The 17,882-nt window shown below is 43.2% G+C and overlaps 3 protein-coding genes across 14 annotated transcripts in view; 2 read left to right on the top strand and 1 right to left on the bottom strand.

Moving 5' to 3' along the window:
* Positions 1-17,882, top strand: part of CUEDC2 (CUE domain containing 2) — a 335,540-nt gene that overhangs the window by 45,280 nt on the left and 272,378 nt on the right. The gene's annotated exons all lie outside the window — the stretch shown is intronic.
* The window catches only part of BORCS7 (BLOC-1 related complex subunit 7), a 228,286-nt gene that overhangs the window by 169,087 nt on the left and 41,317 nt on the right, over positions 1-17,882 (bottom strand). The gene's annotated exons all lie outside the window — the stretch shown is intronic.
* Positions 1-17,882, top strand: part of ARL3 (ADP ribosylation factor like GTPase 3) — a 537,289-nt gene that overhangs the window by 505,068 nt on the left and 14,339 nt on the right. For all 9 annotated transcript variants that reach the window (XM_050804209.1, XM_050804208.1, XM_050804213.1 and 6 more), the window contains exons 4-5: positions 2,470-2,586; positions 17,690-17,740. In XM_050804209.1, coding sequence (XP_050660166.1) covers positions 2,470-2,586; positions 17,690-17,740 — 168 coding nt within the window. The remainder of the gene's footprint in view (positions 1-2,469; positions 2,587-17,689; positions 17,741-17,882) is intronic.

Genomic DNA, 17,882 nt, shown 5'->3' with positions numbered 1-17,882 from the left:
TTGTTGAGTATGAAATTTTAAAATATACTAAAGTAGTTTTGCCAGTGAGTCACAATGAAACTTTTTTCAATAAGCTTACACTATTTCCCTTTAGAATTCTTGAAATTCTAATGTATTCAGTCATTGGCGTATTAGAGAAGCGAGAGTCAGCAGGATCCCCAGTTATCCTCCAGCGACTGTGTATCCTCAGTGGAAATTGGGTGGCAGTGTTCCTGTCCTATTGCACTGTGCCTTCTCCTTCTGTGCCAGGCAGCAGTGTTGACAGGCTACCACATGAAACAAATGTTTGTGGAGGCATCCCCAAACGTATCTATGGCTGAAATGTCTCTTCTGTGGTAGCAAGCTGTTGATTGGGTTTTTCTTTTTTTTTTTTTTTTTTTTTTTTTTTGAGACAGAGTCTCGCTCTGTCGCCTAGGCTGGAGTACAGTGACACAATCTTGCAGTGGACTCACTGCAAGCTCTGCCTCCCAGGTTCACACCATTCTCCTGCCTCGGCCTCCCGAGTAGCTGGGACCACAGGCGTGCCCACCACCACGCCCGGCTAATTTTTTGTATTTTTAGTAGAGATGGGGTTTCACCAAGTTAGCCAGGATGTTCTTGATCTCCTGACCTCGTGATCCGCCCGCCTTGGCCTCCCAAAGTGCTGAGATTACAGGTGTGAGCCACCGAGCCCGGCCCTGATTGGGTTTTTCAAATCCTGGTTTCCCTATGTAATTTTTGCAAGAAGACTTTAAAAAAAAATTCTTGTTCATGACATACATTCTCTGGGAACCCCAAAGGGCTTGTTAATTTGTTTCCTTCCACACTGACCCCCAGCTGGCAATTCTGCCTGTCCCTGATTTGCTCACCTTCCTCAAAGTTTCACCTCAAGTAACTGTCTTAAAAATGAAGGCTTCCAGCCAGGTGCAGTGGCTCACACCTGTAATCCCAGCACTTTGGGAGGCTGAGGCAGGCAGATCACCTGAGGTCGGGAGTTCAAGACCAGCCTGACCAACATGGAGAAACCCTGTCTCTACTAAAAATACAAAGTTAGCCAGGCATGGTGGTGCATGCCTGTAATCCCAGCTACTCGGGAGGCTGAGGCAGGATAATCGCTTGAATCCGGGAGGCAGAGGTTGCAGTGAGCTGAGATCACACCATTGCACTCCAGCCTGGGCAACAAGAGCAAAAGTCTGAAAAAAAAAAAAAAAAGACTTCCAGCCAGGCGCAGTGGCACATGCCTGTAATCCCAGTGCTTTGGAAGGCCAAGGTGGGCGGATCACGAGGTCAGGAGTTTGAGACCAGCCTGACCAATATGGTGAAATCCTGTCTCTACTAAAAATACATTAAATTAGCCGGACATGGTGGCAGGCGCCTGTAATTCCAGCTACTCAGGAGGCTGAGGCAGGAGAATCACTTGAACTTGGGAGGCGGAGGTTGCAGTGAGCCAAGGCCACGCCACTGCACTCCAGCCTGGGCAACAGAGCAAGACTTTGTCTCAAAAAAAAAAATGAAGACTTCCTTTTCAAGTTCAAGTTCATCAGAGTTGCCTATGAAAGCACTTTTTTTTTTTGAGATGGAGTCTCGTTCTGTCACCCAGGCCAGAGTGCAGTGGCATGATCTCAGCTCACTGCAACCTCTGCCTCCTGGGTTCAACTGATTCTCCTGCCTCAGCCTCCTGAGTAGCTGGGACTCCAGGCACATGCCTGGCTAATTTTTGTATTTTAGTAGAGACGGGGTTTCACCATATTGGTGAGGCTGGTCTTGAACTCCTGACCTCCTGATCCACCCGCCTTGGCCTCCCAGAGTGCTGGGATTACAGGCATGAGCCACCGCGCCTGGCCTGAAAGCACAATTTTAAGTGACCGCTTGTTTGTTTCCATCAGTGTCTGTAACTGAGGGCTCCACCTCCCTACTGGGCTGATATATTCGAGTTATAAACCCAGCCTCCCCCATAGCATCCTCAGTTCTGCTCTTTTTCCTGATTAATCCCTATAGGAAATTTATTTTGAGCTGCTCTTGAAGAATCTAATCCTCTAGATTTGTAGCTTTTGCCTCTTTAAATTTAGCTTGTGTTCTTTTCTGCTGAGTCTTCAGATTCAGCTTTTTTGTTGTTGTTGTTAGTTACATGAAATGTCCTGTTAAATTTTACTGTCCTGAAGCTTCATGGGCATGTGATGTGTGTTGATTAATTAGAGCTATTCTCCTTTGGAGTTATCCTCAGCAATTATATATGTATATATGTTCATTGTAGAAAAACATTGTGTTAGCCTGACATTATTAACACTGACTCCACAACCTGGATGAGATAAGCATGTATAAATATGTTTCTTTATTCTCTGTCACAACAAACCATTTTCAGCATTACCAGTATCACATATGGCAGAGTACTTTAGAATTAATAAAAAAATACATAGTTATTAAATGTAACTTTGTCAGAATTATGATCCCAAAGTTTAATAAAACTTGATGTTTTTGCTTCTGTTTCAGGGTTTCAACATCAAAAGTGTACAATCACAAGGTTTTAAACTGAATGTATGGGACATTGGTGGACAGAGGAAAATCAGACCATACTGGAGGAATTATTTTGAAAATACTGATATTCTTGTAAGTACTCCTTCTGATGCACTAATTCATAGTATTTTCTGCCATGTATTAGAAATATGGACACTGTAACATTCTTTCTTGTCAGTAATTCCACCACCATAACATTAATCACTGTGAATTTAGCAGGGATAGCAGAAGGCTGCAGATTATAAAGGGAAAATGTCTTTGTGTAACTTGTATAAGATGTTTTGCTGTCCCTCAGTAACAATGTTGTACCCACACCCGTCTTGGCAAAATAAAGTGTTTATTAATTGCCATAGTGATTTGAATAGCAGAAGGAAAGTCAGAAGATCATGCCACTGACTGTCACCCCTAGGAAGACAATGAATCAAGTGTATCACAAAGAGAGCAACCAAAATAGTGAAAATACTGGAAACCATGATGTATAAGGAGTGGTTGAAAGACCTGACAGTGTTCTTCCTAGAAAAGAGAACACTGGGAACTGTCCAGGCAGCTTCAAGAATTATCTTAAGTCAGAGGGATTGAATAGTTCTAGAGGGCTGAGCCAAGAGCAAGATGGGGAACATTAGGTGGTAGAATGTAATTCAGAATAAGGAAGAAGTTTCCTATAATTACAGTTGTCCAGAAGTAGAAGAAGCTGCCTCATAATTGGGAATACCTTGACGCAGGGAACATTCATTCAGCTGGAGGCCAAGATTTTAGCTCCCAGCTCACTGTCATTTCCTTTAGGACCACTACTGTTTCAGAATTCTTGGAGATTTCACTGTCCACATACATGATTTCCACAAAACTCCAGCCTCTCAGTTCCTTCACCTGCCCTCCTCCAATGATCTTGTCATCTACTCTACCTCAGCCACATACTCTCATAATCATACCCTAAAACTAGGGGAACTCATGAACTTAGATGGGAGAAAAATTGCATGTCACTTTTACTAACCTCTAACCAAAAGTTTGTGTTTACATCAGTTATGATGCAAGGCAATAAACTGCAATAATAGCAGCCATATCTATGTATTTATTACTAGTAGAAATCATCTAGACCAGGTGTGGTGGCTCATGCCTGTAATCCCAGCACTTTGGGGAGGCTGAGGTGGGAGGATCGCTTGAGCCCAGGAGGCAGAGGTTGCAGTGAACCCAGATCGAGATCGGGCCACCCTACTCCAGCCTGGAAGATAGAGTGATACTCTGTCTCAAGAAAAGAAAAAAAAAGAAATCATCTTGCATCTCAAAACAGCTTCACCCTCTGCTGTTGTTTCTTTTTTTTTTTTTTTTTTTTTTTTTTTTTTTTGAGACGGAGTCTCGCTTTGTCGCCCAGGCTGGAGTGCAGTGGCCGGATCTCAGCTCACTGCAAGCTCCGCCTCCCGGGTTTACGCCATTCTCCTGCCTCAGCCTCCCGAGTAGCTGGGACTACAGGCGCCCACCACCTCGCCCGGCTAGTTTTTTGTATTTTTAGTAGAGACGGGGTTTCACCATATTAGCCAGGATGGTCTCGATCTCCTGACCTCGTGATCCGCCCGTCTCGGCCTCCCAAAGTGCTGGGATTACAGGCTTGAGCCACCGCGCCCGGCCTGCTGTTGTTTCTTAAGTGTCTCTCTCTTCTGGATCATTCCCATCAACATAAACATATCCTGTAGCTTTTCTTGCTTAATAAAGAAAAAATAAGCCCCAGAAAACTCCTCCTGACCATACATCCCCCTCCAATACTGTCCCATTCCTCAGCCTCCCTTTATAGCAGAACTTCTTGAAAGAGTTTCCTATGCTCTGTCTTTGCTTTATCTCCTCCCAGTTACTCTTGAGCCTTCTATTCAGGCTCACTGATAATTCCACATTGCTAAAAATAGGGTTCAGTTTTCAGTACTCATCTCACTTGACCTATCAGCCCATTTAACATTGGTAATGCTGTCTTCGAAACATTGTCTTTACTTGGCTTCCAAGACACCATTCTATCTTGGTTTTCCTCCTCACTGGCTACTTCTGCTAAATCTCCATTGCTATTTTTTTAAATCTCCCAACCTCCAAATGTTTGAGAGCCCCAGAGTCCTTGTGTTTTTCTTCTCTGAGTTACTGCTTAGGTGACCTCGTCTAATTTGAAGGATTTAACGACCACTTAGATACTTATGAATCTCAAACCATCATCTCTAGCCTGGAATTCTCCCCTGAACTTGAGTTTCATATATAGTCATGTGCCACATAATGACACTTGGGTCAGTGACTGACCTCATAAATGATAGTGGTCCCTTAAGATTATAATAGAGCTGCCGGGCTCAGTGGCTCACGCCTGTAATCCCAGCACTTTTGGAGGCCAAGGCGGGTGGATCAGGAGGTCAGGAGTTCAAGACCAGCCTGGCCAAGATGGTGAAACCACGTCTCGACTAAAAATACGAAAATTAGCTGGGCGTGGTGGTGGACGCCTATAATCCCAGTTACTCGGGAGACTGAGGCAGAGAATTGCTTGAACCTGGGAGGCAGAGCTTGTAGTGAGCCAATATTTTGCCACTGCACTCCAGCCTGGATGACACAGCAAGACTCTCTTTCTCAAAAAAAAAAAAAAAAAAAAAAAGAGAGCTGAAAATTTTCTATTACCTACTGACATAGCTGTCATAACACATTACCTTGTATGTATTTAGGTACATAAATACTTACCATTGTTTTACAGTTGCCTGCAGCATTCAGTACAGTAACTTGGTGTACAGGTTTGTAGCCTGGGGCAATAGGCTATGCCATACAGCCTAGGTGTGTAGTAGACCATCTAGGTGTGTGTAAGTACACTGTATGATGTTGGCACCATGTCAGAATTGCCTAATAATGCGTTTCTCAGAACATGTCCCTGTCATTAAGCGACATATGACTGACTATATAAGCCAGCTGCCTATTTGACATCTCTAGTTCAGGGGCTGGTAAGGCCTCAACCTCAACGTGTCTAAAACCAAATTCCTGTTTTCATCCTACTCAACCCTACTCTTCCCACAGTCTTCTCAGTAAATGGTAGTCCCATTCCTCCAGAAACAATGCAGTCATTCTTGGCTCCCTCTCCTCTCACTCCCCGCATCTGATCTATCAGCAAATTATTTGTACCTGTTGCTATCAGACATATTTTTATTTATTACCTTTCTCTCACACTGGAAGGTAAGCTCCGTAAGGACAGGAATTTTTGCATTTTAAAAAACTGTTGGCCCGGCAGGGTGGCTCACGCCTGTAATCCCAGTACTTTGGGAGGCCGAGGTGGGCGGATCATGAAGTCAGGAGATCATCCTGGCTAACACAGTGAAACTCTGTCTCTACTAAAAATACAAAAAATTAGCCGGGCGTGGTGGTGGGCGCCTGTTGACCCAGCTACTCAGTAGGCTGAGGCCGGAGAATGGCGTGAACCCAGGAGGCGGACCTTGCAGTGAGCCGAGATCGCGCTGCTGCACTCTAGCCTGGGTGACAGAGTGAGACTCTGTCTCAATTTAAAAAATTAAAATAAGGCTGGGCATGGTGGTCATCCAGCCTGGGCAACAAGAGTGAGACTCTCTCTAAGATAAGATAATATGAGATAAGATAAGAATAGGTTGAGATAAGATAAGGTGAGATAAGATAATATTCTCTTAAATCAGAAAAAAACAAAAAAAATAAAAATAAATAATCTTTTAAATCAGGCCGAGTGCAGTGGCTCATGCCTGTAATCCCAGCACTTTGTGAGGCCAAGGCGGGCGGATCACCTAAGGTCAGGAGTCCAAGCCAGCCTGACCAACACGGAGAAACCCCATCTCTACTAAAAATACAAAATTAGCTGGGTGTGGTGGCACATGCCTGTAATCCTAGCTACTTGGGAGGCTGAGGTGGGAGAATCGCTTGAACCCAGGAGGTGGAGGTTGCGGTGAGCCAAGATCGTGCCGTTGCATTCCAGCTAGGGCAACAAGGGTGAAACTCCATCTCAAAAATTAAAAAAAAATCTTTTAAATCAACAAGGAAACACTTAGAACTAATAAGTGATTACACCAAGGCTGCAGGATATAAGATTAATATGTACAAGTCAGTTGCTTTCCTTTTTATCAGCAGTGAACAATTGAAATTTGAAATTAATAGCAAAATACTATTTAGCACCCCCAAAATGAAATGCTTAGGCATAAATCTAACAAAATACATTTAGGACCTGTTTGAGGAAACCTGCAAAACTAATAAAGAAGATCTAGGTAAATAAAGAGATGGTCCATGCTCATGGATAGGAAAACTCAGTGTTATTGTCAGTTATACCCAACTTGATTTATAGATTTAATACAATCCCAATCAAAATCACAGCAAGTTACTTTGGGGATATTGACAAACTGATTCTGATGTTTATATGGAAAAACAAAAGATTTAGATGGCTAGTATAGTACTGAAAAGGAACAAGTTAGAGGACTGGCACTACCTGACTTCAAGATTCACTGTAAAGCAAGTAAACAAGACAGCATAGGCCGGGCGCAGTGGCTCATGCCCGCAATCCCAACACGTTGGCAGGCTGAGGCAGGCGGATCACCTGAGGTCAGGAGTTCAAGAGCAGTCTGGCCAATGGGGTCAAACCCCATCTATATTAAAAATACAAAAACTAGACAGGTGTGGTGGCAGGCACCTGTAATCCCAGCTGCTCGGGAGACTAAGACAGGAGAATCGCTTGAACCCAGGAGGCGGAGATTGCAGTGAGCCAAGATTGTACCATTGCACTCCAGCCTGGGCAACAAGTGTGAAACTCCGTCTCAAAAAAAAAAAAAAGACAGCATGCCTCAGAGAAAGAGTAGACAAATTGATCAACAGAACAGAATAGAAAGCCCCAAAATAGGCTTACATGAATATGGCCCACTCTCTTTGACAAAAGAACATGACAATTCAAGGGAGGAAGGATAATCTTTTCAGCAAGTGGTGCTGGAATAATGGGACCTCGACATGCAAAAAAAAAAAAAAAAAAAAAAAAAAAAAATCTAGACCCATCCTTACCCCTTAACTTAAAATGTTAAAATGGATTTTTTTTCCTTCTATCCTGGATCTTTTTTTTTTTTTTTTTTGGCGGAGTCTCGCTCTGTGGCTTAACTCTCAGCTCACTGCAAGCTCCGCCTCCCGGGTTCACGCCATTCTCCTGCCTCAGCCTCCCGAGTAGCTGGGACTACAGGCGCCCGCTACCTCGCCCGGCTAGATTTTTGTATTTTTTAGTAGAGATTTCACTGTTTTCTTGATCTCCTGACCTCGTGACCGCCCGTCTGAGTGCCAGGCTTGAACAAAATGGATCTTAAACCTAAATGTAAAATCCAAACACTATTTTTTTTTTTTTTTTAATCCATGAAAGAAATAAATTGGACTTAAATGGCGGAGTCTCGCTCTGTGCCCAGGCTGGAGTGCAGTGGCCGGATCTCAGCTCACTGCAAGCTCCGCCTCCCGGGTTCACGCCATTCTCCTGCCTCAGCCTCCCGAGTAGCTGGGACTACAGGCGCCCGCCACCTCGCCCGGCTAATTTTTTGTTTTTTTTTTTAGTAGAGATGGGGTTTCACCGTGTTAGCCAGGATAGTCTCGATCTCCTGACCTCGTGATCCACCCGTCTCGGCCTCCCAAAGTGCTGGGATTACAGGCTTGAGCCACCGCACCCGGCCAACTTAAATGAATTTAAAACTTCTGGAAGCTGGGTGTAGTGGCTCATGCCTGTAATCTCAGCCCTTTGGGAGGCCGAGGTGGGAGGATGCTTTGAGTCCAGGAGTTCAAGACCAGCCTGCACAATATACTGTGACCCTGTCTCTACAAAAAATAAAAAAAAAAATTAGCCAGGCATGGTGATGTGGACCTGTAGTCCCAGCTACTCGGGAGACTGAGTTGGAAGGATCACTTGAGCCCGGGAAGTTGAGTCTGCAGTGAACCGTGATCATGCCAGTGTACTCCAGTCTGGGTAACAGAGTGAGACTCTATCTCAAAAAAATAAATAAAACTTCTGCTCTGCAAAAGAAACTGCTAATGGCCGGGTGCGGTGGCTCAAGCCTGTAATCCCAGCACTTTGGGAGGCCGAGACAGGCGGATCACGAGGTCAGGAGATCAAGACCATCCTGGTGAACACGGTGAAACCCCGTCTCTACTAAAAAATACAAAAAACTAGCCGGGCAAAGTGGCGGGCGCCTGTAGTCCCAGCTACTTGGGAGGCTGAGGCAGGAGAATGGCGTGTACCCGGGAGGCGGAGCTTGCAGTGAGCTGAGATCCGGCCACTGCACTCCAGCCTGGGCGACAGAGCATGACTCCGTCTCAAAAAAAAAAAAAAAAAAAAAAAAATTGCTAAGAGAATAAAAAGACAAACCACAGACTGGGAGAAAATATTTGCAAAACACATGTATGTTAAAGTAGTTGTATTTAAAATATACAAATAACTCAAAAACTCAAGAATAAGCAAACAACTTGGTTTTACAAATGGGCAAAAGATCTGAACAGGCACCTCATCAAAGAAGGCAGATAAGCATATAAAAAATGTTCAGTATTATACGTCATTATGGATTTACAAATTAAAACAGCATTAATATAGTACTACATATTAATACCTACTAGACTGACTAAAATAAAAAAAACTGACAATACCGAATGCCGATACGTATGTAGAGCAACAGGAACTCCTCTTCATTGCTGGTGGAAATGCAAAATGGTATAGCCACTTTGGAAGACAGTTGGTAGTATCTTACAAAGCTAAACATAGTTTTAGCATACAGTCCAGAAGTACTTCAAGATATATACCCAGTTAGTTGGAAATTGATATTCCACACAAAATCCTTCATAGGAATGTTTATGGCAGCTTTATTCCTAATTGCCAAAACCTGGAAGCAACCAAGATGTCCTTCAGTAGGTTAATAGATAAACCCATATAGTAGAATATTATTCAGTGATAAAAAGATATAAGCTATCAAGTCTTGAAAAGACACGGAGGGCCGGGTGCAGTGGCTCACACCTGTAATCCCAGCACTTTGGGAGGCCGAGGTGGGCAGATCACGAGGTCAGGAGATCGAGACCATCCTGGCTAACACGGTGAAACCCCGTCTCTACTAAAAAATACAAAAAATTAGCCAGGTGAGGCAGCGGGCACCTGTAGTCCCAGCTACTCGGGAGGCTGGGGCAGGAGAATGGCATGAACCCTGGAGGTGGAACTTGCAGTGAGCCGAGATCGTGCCACTGCACTCCAGCCTGGGTGACGGAGCGAGACTCCATCTCAAAAAAAAAAGAAAAGAAAAGACATGGAGGGCTCACACCTGTAATCCCAGCACTTTGGGAGGCTGAGGTGGGTGGATCACTGGAGGTCAGGAGTTCGAGACCAGCCTGGCCATCATGGCGAAACCCCATCTCTGCTAAAAATATAAAAATTAGCCAGAGGTGGTGGCGCATGCCTGTAATCCCAACTCCTCAGGAAGCTGAGACAGTGAGACAGGAGTATCGCTTGAACCCAGGAGGCAGAGGTTGCAGTGAGCCGAGATCACACCACTGCACTCCAGCCTGGGCGACAGAGCGAGACTCCATCTCAAAAAAAAAAAAAAAAGTGTATACATGTTTCAAAAACTATAGACTCCCTTTTCCTCTTTCAATCAAGAGTGAGGAAAAAGCAGGTGGCTGAGAGAAATTACATTCCTATCTGTTCATCTGCTGGATTAAAGTATCTTGAAAGAAATACCCAAGGAAGAGAAGTATATAAGGACATTAATGATTGTAAGTCTCCATAAGGAGGTCTCAGAAACCTTCTGGTCTCCAGGTAAGGGTAATTTTAAATCATAAGCTCTAATAGCTTGAGGGTAGACTGCAAGGTCGTTGTAATATAACGTAACCCTGGATTCCACATTCACATGAACTGAGAGTACCCGGGAATTAACGTACAATACAGCAAAAATCGGTTCACAACAACCCTAGAGAAGCTTCCTCCAGCACATCCTTGTACTAGGTACTAGTACAAGATAATATTTTGGATTGAGGGTCAACCTTTCATTATTTTCCAGTGCTGTTTGAGATTAAACAAGTTTGGGGGAGCAGCTGAGTCCCTGGGGTTAGATTCTAAGGCCTTGTGACTCACAGCCGTGTCTGCCAGTTTTGTAGCCGCTTAGAGTGGCAGTGGTGGATGGGTTATATTTGTCTGTGTTTAATAGTCTTCCATTGTTGGTTGAAAAAGACTTATTACGCCAGACTCCACACTGCCTAGAAGAGCAGGCTTGAGGCTTGACACAAGAGTTGCCTGGTTCATTCTTTCCCATTATCTCTAGAGTACCATAATCAAATCTTGCTTTAGAGCAGGTCGACAAATTGATCCAGGCTGCCTCCAGTTTTTGTATAGCCTTCAAACTAGGAGTGGTTTTTACATTTCTAAGTGGTTGGGGGGAAGAAATGCCAAAAGAATAATGTTTCACAACATGTGAAAATTATATGAAATTCACATTTCAGTGTCCATGAAGTTACTTGGAACATAGCCGCATGCATTTGTGTACAGATTTTCTGTGGTTGCTTTCTGACGATAACAGGAGCGTTCAAGAATTGTGAAAGAGATTGTATGGGCCACAGTGGCTAAAATATTGACTGCTGACCTTTCAGAAAAAGTTTGCCTACCCTTGCTTTGGAGTATTAAATTAAATGGTTCTCAAAACTGTGTCTGGTGGTGCACACCTATAATCTCAACTACTCAAGAGGCTGAGGTGGGAGGATCCCTTGAGCCCAGGAGTTTGAGACCAGCCTGGGTAACATACAAGACCCCATCTCAAAAAAATAAATAAATAAAAGGTTTGAAATACTAAGGGCAACTCCTAGAAGTACCAGAATTATTCTTAGGGAAGATGACATTGAGAACATCTGACATCAGCTTTATTAATTTGAGGGTAGTGACTAAGAAATAAAACTTGAAGTGTGATGGAAGGGAGAGGATAGGGTATCTTCCATTTCTCTTTAGACCCAGAAATAATAACAGCCTTTTGATAGATAAAATAAATGTATTTTCAAGGTATATTCATGTTACTACTAATCATTTACTATATTATTAATACCAGCTTTGTGTTTAAATGTAATATAATTTAAACAAAGTAGGCCAGCCACAGTGGCTCATGCCTGTAATCCCAGCACTTTGGGAGGCTGAGGCAGGTGGATCAGTTGAGATCAGGAATTCAAGACCAGCCTGGCCAACATGGTGAAATGTCGTCTCTACTAAAAATACAAAAATTAGCTGGGCGTAGTGGCAGGCGCCTATAATCCCAGCTATTTGGGAGGCTGGAGCAGGAGAATTGCTTGAACCTGGGAGGCAGAGGTTGCAGTGAGCCGGGATCGCACCACTGCACTCCAGCCTGGGTGATAGAGCAAGACTCTGTCTCAAAAAATAATAATAATAAATAATAAATAAGTAAATAAAATAAAGTAACTTTAATCATTTCCATATCTAAAGTGTAGGACATCGAGATCTCAAACACCCTAAAAGAAGATAACCATCTCTTGTATCATTTCCAAATTTCTCACACTTACTTATCTATACTACTGAAGCTAGAGGAAGCACATCTAATTGAAAACCACAAGTTTATCCAGACACCTGATCAGTTCGAGCCTTCCATAGACTTTCACTCAAGCTATCAAAAAGCCACACTGGTTAATGTCACACCTTCTTGTTGCTGTCTACATCTGGTGGAGAAATGTTAGGAGCAATAAAATGGACAAAAGGTGGCAGCCAGAGCTGGGAGGAGCAGAAGCAAGAGGAGGAACAAACAGCCCTCTGTCCACACGCTGGGCGAGCCCTCTCTGGTGATCTGGAGTTGGCTGAACTTCTATCAAGACAAAATCTTTTTCTGTAGTTCTTCCTCCCATAACCAAATAAGCATTTCAAAACAGTTGCCAAAAAATGATGTGAATTGGCTTTGCCTAAAGCATCATGCCATGGATTATATGACTTGACTTTCGAGTAGCTTTCATGACTTACTTGTGAAGGTCTATACTGTTTAAAGATGAGTCAGGAGCATAATAAATGTTTAACTTTCCCTGATACTTTCTCGCAAAAGACCAGAAAAATTTTTAATTGACTATTAATTTGTTTGGAGCTTTCAAAATCTTTTTTTTTTGGCCGGGCACGATGGCTGACGCCTGTAATCCTAGCACTTTGGGAGGCTAAGATGGGTGGATCACCTGAGGTTAGGAGTTTGAGACCAGCCTGACCAGCATGGCAAAACCCCATCTCTACTAAAAATACAAAATTAGCTGGGCGTGGTGGAGCATGCTTGTAATCCCAGCAACTCCAGAGGCTGAGGCAGGAGAATTGCTTGAACTCAGGAGGCGGAGGCTGCAGTGAGCTGAGATCACGCCATTGCACTCCAGCCTGTGCAACAAGAGCAAAACTCTGTCTCAAAAAAATGCCTTTTTACATTTTTTACATGACTGAGTTAACCAATAGCTATGCTATTTTTTTGAAAAAGTAAAGGTAATCCTTATCTTTAGCTGTTGTCCAGAAGGAAACAGACATTGCATGGAGACATTGGGAGGAGCTGGGGAGGCGACAATCAGGATGAGAGTATACCACTGCAGGGCCGGGCGCCGTAGGTTATGGTTGTAATCCCAGCATTTTGGGAGGCAGAGGTGGGCAGACCACTTGAGGATAGGAGTTCAAGACCAGCCTGGCCAACATGGTGAAACCCCGTCTCTACTAAAAATACAAAAATTAGCCAGGTTTGATGGCATGGACCTATAGTCCCAGCTACTCAGGAGACTGAGGCAGGAGAATTGCTTGAACCCAGGAGGCGGAGGTTGCAGTGAGCCAAGATCGCCCCATTGTACTCCAGCCTGGACGACAGAGCAAGACTCTTTCTCAAAAAAAAAAAAAAAAAAAAAAAAAAAGTATAATGCTGCAGAAAACACACTTGTGGGATCACCAGAGATTTGTTTGTGCCTATGACTTTTTCATTTGGCTCTTAATAAATGGGATGCTTCCTTTATAGACTGACTCCTAGAATGATTGTGTAGTAATTTTCACATTTTGTAAAAGTTACTTGAGAAAATGCCAAATTATAGGAAAAATTGGTGTATAATTTAGGAAAATCCTCCTTTCTAATCTTGTAATGGAAATGCTTGCAGTGAAATTTCATGTCAAAGCAATAAATACCAAATAATTATGAGTACAAATTAAAGCTTTCTTCTCATTGACCTTCAGCCTCTGGATTCTCTGGTATTTGACTGGTCATCTTTCTTGTCTACTATTAAAATGATCTTTCCATTTCTCACCATCCTCTCCCAACTGTCTGTTTCTTCATATCAACTGTCTGGGTTTTTTTTGTTTGTTTGTTTTTTGTTTTTTGTTTTTTTTTTAAGAGCTGCGGTTTCACCCCAGGAGGCGGAGGTTGGGGTGAGCCAAGATCGCACCATTGCACTCCAGCCTGGGCAACAAAAGTGAAACTCTGTCTCATAAAAAAAAAAGAGAGAGAGATGGGGTTTCACTTTGTGGCCCAGGGGAGTGCAATGGCGTGATCATAGCTCACTCTCAATCTCCTGGGCTTAAGAGATCCTCCTGCCTCAGCCTCCTGCGTAACAGAGACTACAAGGTACATGCTACTGCATCTTGCTAATTTTGTTTGTTTGTTTTCAGAGATGGGTCTCACTATGTTGCCCAGGCTGGTTTCAAACTCCTGGGTTCAAGCGATCCTTCTACCTTGGCCTCCCAAAGTGTTGGGATTACAGGCATGAGCCACTGCACCCACTATCTTTAACTATATTATCAGCCTTGTCTCAGCCTCTTCCTTCCTACCCTCACCTTTATTCATAGCCTTTGCCCCCAGCACACCTCTCTCCTGCTTTGTCATTCTTTTCTTGCCAGATGACCTGAACATAGCCACCAAGCAGCCCTCTGAGCTCCAGACACTCCTAGCAATGACCTGATCTTTCTTTCCTCCCTCACATAAATATGTTTTTTGTTTTTTAATTTGAGACTCGCTCTGTCACCCAGGCTGGAGTGCGGTGGTATGATCTTGGCTCACTGCAACCTCTCCCACCCAGGTTCAAGTGATTCTCCTGCCTCAGCCCCTTGAGTAGCGCATGCGCCAGCTAATTTTTTGTATTTTTAGTAGAGATGGGTTTTCACTGTGTTAGCCAGTATGGTCTCGATCTCCTGACCTTCTGATTCGCCCGCCTCAGCCTCCCAAAGTGCTGGGATTACAGGCGTGAGCCACTGCGCCTGGCCTATATGTGTATTTTTTGAGACAGAGTCTCACTCCGTCGCCCAAGCCGGAGTGCAGTGGTGTGAGCTCGGCTCACCTCAGCCTCCACCTTCTGGGTTCAAGCGATTCTCTCGCCTCAGCCTCCCGAGTAGCTGGGATTACAGGTGCACACCACCATGTCCAGCTAATTTTTGTATTTTTGGTAGAGACGGGGTTTCTCCCTGTTGGCCGGGCTGGTCTTGAACTCCTGACCTCAGGTGATCCACCCACCTCAGCCTCCCAAAGTACTGGGTTTACAGGCATGAGCCACTGTGCCTGGTCTTCCCTCACATCTTCTTGGACTATTGCTTGAGTGAAAATCATTCTAGGCTACTATAGACTATAAAACAATTTGAATGAGGTCTTTTATTTTGAAGTTCACTCTCCCATTGCATTTCTTCTTTCTTCATCTGTGTTTATACTCTGCCCACTACTTCTAGAAGGTGAGCCTCACTGGTGGAAAACTAAGCAAGCACCATATTCTGCAGAGTGACTTATCAGACACATAGAATGTTGGGTGTGTGTGTGGTGTGCAGAACTCATTAGTGCATGTATTGACATCGAATCAGAGTACAATAATAATAATGAGCAATAATTAAAATGCCATACAAAAATATTGAAACCAAACACATTCATCCTCTCTCCTCGTATGATTCTCCAAGTAGAAACATAGAGTATTCTTTTTTTTTCTTTTTTTTTTTTTTTTTTTTTTTTTGAGACAGAGTTTCACTCTTGTTGCCCAGGCTGGAGTACAGTGGCGCAATCTTAGCTCACCACAACCTCTGCCTCCCAGGTTCAAGCGGTTCTCCTGCCTCAGCCTCCCAAGTAGGTAGGATTGTAGGCATATGCCACCACACCCGGCTAATTTTTGATTTTTAGTAGACACAGGGTTTCTCCATGTTGGTCAGACTGGTCTCAAACTCTTGACCTCAGGTGATCCGCCCTCCTTGGCCTCCCAAAGTGCTGGGATTACAGGCATGAGCCACCGCGCCTGGCCAAAACATAGAGTATTCTTGAGGGAAATGGCTGAAATTGGTTTCTGGTATAATATTTAGCATTTATGACTCTAAATAGAGAGCATTAAGCGGTGGAATTTTAATTGTGTTTTTTTTTTTTTCTAAAGAGCAGATTTTCAGTGTAGCACAGAATTTGACTTTGAGTAAAAAAAATGCTTGTAACTTACATAATTTAACGTATGTAATGGTGAGAACTGAAGATGGTGTGTGTTTTTAGTTGGATATGCTATTTTAAAAGAGAATGTTTCCATTATACCATTAGGCTAATAGTAATTTTAAAGTCTTTAAAGAAAGTTTGAAAGATTGATAATTTTTAGATTAGCAAGTGAGAAAACATACATCATTTAATGAAAAATACCTACAAAATTATATGTTTCTTTTTTAGTTTTCATATGAAGGAGGATTAAAAGGGAGCTTTCCATAGGAAATTAAAATAGTTAATGTGTTTGGGTGGTATAACTATAGGTGATCTTTCTTTCTTTCTTTCTTTCTTTCTTTCTTTCTTTCTTTCTTTCTTTCTTTCTTTCTTTCTCTTTTTTTTTTTTTTCTTTCTTGTGTGAGTGTGTGTGTGTGTGTGTGTGTGTGTGTGTTACCTTATTTCCCTTATTGCTGTAGGATGTTATTCATGCAATAACTAAAATTGAGGGATGGGGAGAAATCGTGGGATTTGTAGTTTATGATGAATCTCAAGACTTTTCTTGCTTCTGGCAAAGACTGTGCCCTTACTATTTCCAGTATTTGATCTTGACCCAGCTGTGTCTCCTTTGTCATCAGCCCCTGAAGTCAGCATATAGTTAATGCTGCAGATGGTACTTTGAGATTTGAGGAATATAGGATTATAAATGCCTCAAAACACCATCCCTTCCATTCTGACAATCTGGGAAGCAGTTTAGCAGACAGGTTAAGAGCAGCTATGGACTTACGTGCTTGAGTTTGAATCCCAATTTTCTCAAGTACCAGATGTAATTTGGGCAAATTACTTGACTTTCTGCTTATGTTTGTTTACGAATAAAATGGGAAAATAGGCCAGGTGCGGTGGCTTACAGCTGTAATCCCAGCACTTTGGGAAGCCAAGGCGGGCGGATCATGAAGTCAGGAGATCGAGACCATCCTGGATAACATGGTGAAACCCTGACTCTACTAAAAATACAAAATATTAGCCAGGCGTGGTGGCGGGCGCCTGTAGTCCCAGCTACTTGGGAGGCTGAGGCAGGAGAATGGACAATGGCGTGAACCCGGGAGGCGGCGCTTGCAGTGAGCCGAGATCGCGCCACTGCATTCCAGCCTGGGTGACAGAGCGAGACTCTGTCTCAAAAAAAAAAGAAAAGGCTGGGCGTGGTAGCTCACTCCTGTAATCCCAGCAGCTTGGGAGGCCGAGGCGGGTGGATCATGAAGTCAGGAGATCGAGACCATCCTGGCTAACACAGTGAAACCCTGTCTCTACTAAAAATACAAAAAAATTGGCCAGGCGTGGCGGCAGGCGCCTGTAGTCCCAGCTGCTGGGGAGGCTAAGGCAGGAGAATGGCGTGAACCCAGAGTTGAGATCGCACCACTGCACTCCAGCCTGGGTGACAGAGCAAGACTCCATCTCAAAAAAAAGGGAAAACAGTGAAATCTATATTGTAAAGTTGTAATGAGGGTTAATAGAGTAGACCTAGTAATGTTTACTGATAACATCAAGTGCCCATTAAATGTAGCTATTTTATCCCACTTGGTTTTCCTAAATTCCTAGACTTTGGAGCGTTGCTGAAGGTATTTTCTGGGCATCCCTATTTATTTAATTTGTGTATTTGTTTGTTTGGCCTTCATAAATGAGATGAGAATCGCCAGTGAATTACTGTATGTTGTGCTAATTGGAATATGCTGATTGGGGATCACCTGCTTCTTTTGCAGAAATTGCCCTGTCTTTTCCATCTCTGCTCACTGAAATAACCTTCTTCTTTTCCTTTATAGATATATGTAATCGACAGTGCAGACAGAAAAAGATTTGAAGAGACGGGTCAGGTAAATAATTCTTTTGTTTTATATCAAAGGTCTAATATATATATATATATATATATATATATATATTTTTTTTTTTTTTTTTTTTTTTTTTTTTTTTGAGACGGAGTTTTTTGCTCTTATTTCCCAGGCTGGAGTGCAATGG

This window comes from Macaca thibetana, chromosome 9, assembly GCF_024542745.1.
Source record: "Macaca thibetana thibetana isolate TM-01 chromosome 9, ASM2454274v1, whole genome shotgun sequence".
NCBI classification, from domain to species: domain Eukaryota; kingdom Metazoa; phylum Chordata; class Mammalia; order Primates; family Cercopithecidae; genus Macaca; species Macaca thibetana.
The sequence above is the reverse complement of the archived record's forward strand: the minus strand, read 5'-3'. Positions and strand labels throughout refer to the sequence as shown.